The sequence below is a fragment of the Cebus imitator genome, unplaced genomic scaffold (assembly GCF_001604975.1).
Source record: "Cebus imitator isolate Cc_AM_T3 unplaced genomic scaffold, Cebus_imitator-1.0 Scaffold375, whole genome shotgun sequence".
In the NCBI taxonomy this organism is placed as follows: Eukaryota; Metazoa; Chordata; class Mammalia; order Primates; family Cebidae; genus Cebus; species Cebus imitator.
The window spans coordinates 2,058,181-2,061,153 of record NW_016107690.1 but is presented as its reverse complement, the minus strand read 5'-3'; the positions used below and the strand labels follow the sequence as shown (position 1 = coordinate 2,061,153).

Below are 2,973 nucleotides of genomic sequence, written 5' to 3'. Positions count from 1 at the left end.
GTGTGAGGTGCAGGACGCCCAGGTGTGAAAAGCGCAGACTCTCTGTGCAGCCTCCCCTGGGGGCTGGGTGTCCACCGTCTCCCCCATGTGACCTTCGTGCCAAGGGCTGGGGGAGAGGAAGCCCAGGGCCTGGCGGCAGCAGCCGTATGCCTCCTGGGTGTGGACTGCGGGCCTGAGACCCCCCCAGCCGTCCCGGGTTGGCAGACGGCAGCCCATCCCCCCATCCTTGCAGCCCGCACCCCCTCCCCCAGCTCAGCCACCATAGCAGGGACAGGAAGACCGGTTGAAACCTTTAGAAAACGCTTGAGAAACTGCAAAAAGACGCATGCTGATGAAAAACAGTCCTGCGGTCGGGCGTCTACAAAAAAAGGGGAAATTCTGCCGGGGGAGGGGGAGCCGCCCCGCCCCCTCCGGAAGATGCGCAGGTTGGCCCCGCGCGGCCGGCCCGGGAGGGTGGCGGGGTGGCGGGGTGGGTGGGCAGGGGAGGGCCCGGCCCCGCCCCCGGGGACCCTCAGATCATCTTCATGTTGAACTTGCGCGCGCCCCCCTGGCCCGCCGCGGCCGCCGGCCCGTCCACCTTGCGGAACGAGTACTCCACGGAGAAGTTGTTCTTGTGCTGCCCGCGGCCGCGGCTCCACACGAACAGCAGCACGAAGCAGAAGAGGACCACGCCCAGGAACGTGATGCAGCCCATGGCGGTGGACACCAGGATGGTGGTGAGGTCCAGCGGCGCGCGCAGGGCCGCCAGCGTCTCGTTGCGCGCCTCGCCCGGGGTCCGGTTGGCGGCCGGCTCGGGGCGCACGCTCAGCGTGGCGAAGTAGGTGTCGTTGCCGCCCGCGTTGCTGGCCACGCACGTGTAGGTGCCGCTGTCCTGCGGCCGCGCGTCCCGGATCTCCAGGGTGCCCCCGGGCAGCACGCGCGCCCGGCCCGCGCTGGCGGCCGTCACCGCCCGGTGCTGCGGCGTCACCCAGGCCACGCTGGGCGCGGGCTCGCCCTCGGCGCGGCACAGGAAGCGCACGTCCTCGCCCGCGGCCGCGGTGACGCGCTGCAGCCGCCGCTCGCGGATCTTGGGCTTGCGGCACACGAAGTACTCGAACAGCACCGAGTCGGGCAGCTTGCGCAGCGCGTCGCCGCGGACCTCGGCAGGGGTGGCGCAGGCCGGCAGCCGCCCGTCGAAGTTGAGCGTCTTGCGCCGCTGCACGATCCACAGCAGGCGGCAGTCGCAGGCCAGCGGGTTCCCGTCCACGCGCAGCGTCTCCAGCGTGTTCACCGAGTGGAAGGTGCTCTCCTCCAGCGTGGACAGCAGGTTGTCGGACAGGTTGAGCAGGCGGATCTGGCGCAGGCCCAGGAAGGCCTGCGGCTCCACCACGGCCAGCAGGGCCCCGGCCAGGTGTAGCTCGCGCAGGCGGACCAGGTCCCGGAACGAGCCGCGCGGCACGGTGCTGATGGGGTTGTGCGAGAGGTTGAGGCAGGTCAGGTGCGCCTGGTGGCGCAGCGCGGCGGCCGGCACGGCGCTGATGTTGGTGTGGGTGACGGACAGCGAGCTCAGGTTCAGGCCCCGCAGGCTGCCCGCCGCCACCTCCTCCAGCAGCGGCCAGTTGTCGATCTCCAGGTGCAGCAGCCCGGGCAGCCTGCGGAAGTTCTGGTCCTCCAGGGCGGCGATGGCCAGGTGGCGCAGCCGCAGGGCGCCCAGGCCGCGCAGGTGGCCCAGCGACTCCCCGGACAGCGCCGTGAGGTTGCAGCGCTCCAGGGTGAGCTCCTCCAGCGCCAGCAGCCCCGCGAAGGCCCGGCGCGAGATGAACACCAGGTCGTTGTCGCCCACCTCCAGGCGCCGCAGGCTGCGCAGGTCCTGGAACGCGTAGTCCAGCAGGATCACCAGCTTGTTCTCGCTCAGGTCCAGCAGCGTGAGGTTGTCCAGGCGCGTGAAGACCCCCGGCGGGATGAGCTTCAGCTGGTTGCCCCGGAGACGCAGGACGCGCAGGCGCGGCAGGTTGGCGAAGGCGCCGGGCTCCACGTGCGCGATGGCGTTCTCGCTCAGGTCCAGCTCCTCCAGCGCGGGCAGCGCGGCCAGGTCGCCCGGGTTCAGGCAGCGGATGCGGTTGCGGCTGAGCTCCAGCAGGCGCGTCTCGGCCGGGATGCCTTCCGGCACGGCGGTCAGGCGGCGGCGCGCGCAGGCCACGGCGCGGGTCTGCGGGGTGCACTCGCAGCGGGCCGGGCAGCCTCCGGCCGGGGGCGGCGCCGCGGGCAGCAGCAGCAGGGGCAGGCTCAGGACGCACAGCCAGCAGGTCATGGTGCGGAGCGTGGGCCTAGGGCCGCGCCACCATCCTCCTGCGCACCTGCGGGCGGGGAGCGCGCAGCGTTAGCACCGTTAGCACCGCCCCCTCCCACTCCCAGGGCGCCTCCGCATCCCGCCCTCACCCCTAACCCGCCCCAGCACAGCGGCTCACGCCTGTAAGCCCAGGATTTTGGGAAGGTGAGGTGGGAGGATTGCTTGCGTTTGAGAGTTCGAGACCAGCCTGCACGAACATAGCGAGACTCCCATCTCTACCAAAAAATAAAAGGTTTAGACGCAAGCAGTGGTATAGACCTGTGGGCCCAGCTGCTCAGGAGGCTGAGGCAGGAGGATCGCTTGGGCTGCTCAGGAGGTTGAGGCTGCGGTGAGCTACGCTCGTGCCACTGCAAGCCAGTCTGGGTGACACAGTGACACCCCTGTCTCCAGTGGGGGAAAAAAAATAGCTGGTTTGGCCGGGCGCGGTGGCTCAAGCCTGTAATCCCAGCACTTTGGGAGGCCGAGGCAGGTGAATCACCAGGTCAAGAGATCGAGACCATCCTGGTCAACATGGTGAAACCCCGTCTCTACTAAAAATACAAAAAAATTAGCTGGGCATGGTGGTGCGTGCCTGTAGTTCCAGCTACTCAGGAGGCTGAGGCAGGAGAATTGCCTGAACCCAGGAGGCGGAGGTTGCGGTGAGC

The 2,973-nt window shown here is 69.3% G+C and overlaps 1 protein-coding gene across 3 annotated transcripts in view; it reads right to left on the bottom strand.

The window, feature by feature from the left end:
• Positions 1-6: 6 nt before the first annotated feature.
• The window catches only part of LINGO3 (leucine rich repeat and Ig domain containing 3), a 19,479-nt gene continuing 16,512 nt past the window's right edge, over positions 7-2,973 (bottom strand). For 2 of the 3 annotated variants that reach the window (XM_017507477.2, XM_037731019.1), the window contains exon 2: positions 7-2,336. In XM_017507477.2, the coding sequence (XP_017362966.1) occupies positions 512-2,290 (1,779 nt within the window). In that variant the 5' untranslated portion in view covers positions 2,291-2,336 and the 3' untranslated portion in view covers positions 7-511. Of the gene's footprint in view, positions 2,337-2,587; positions 2,626-2,973 lie in introns of those variants that run through there. The other variant, XM_037731020.1, reaches the window with a different exon arrangement.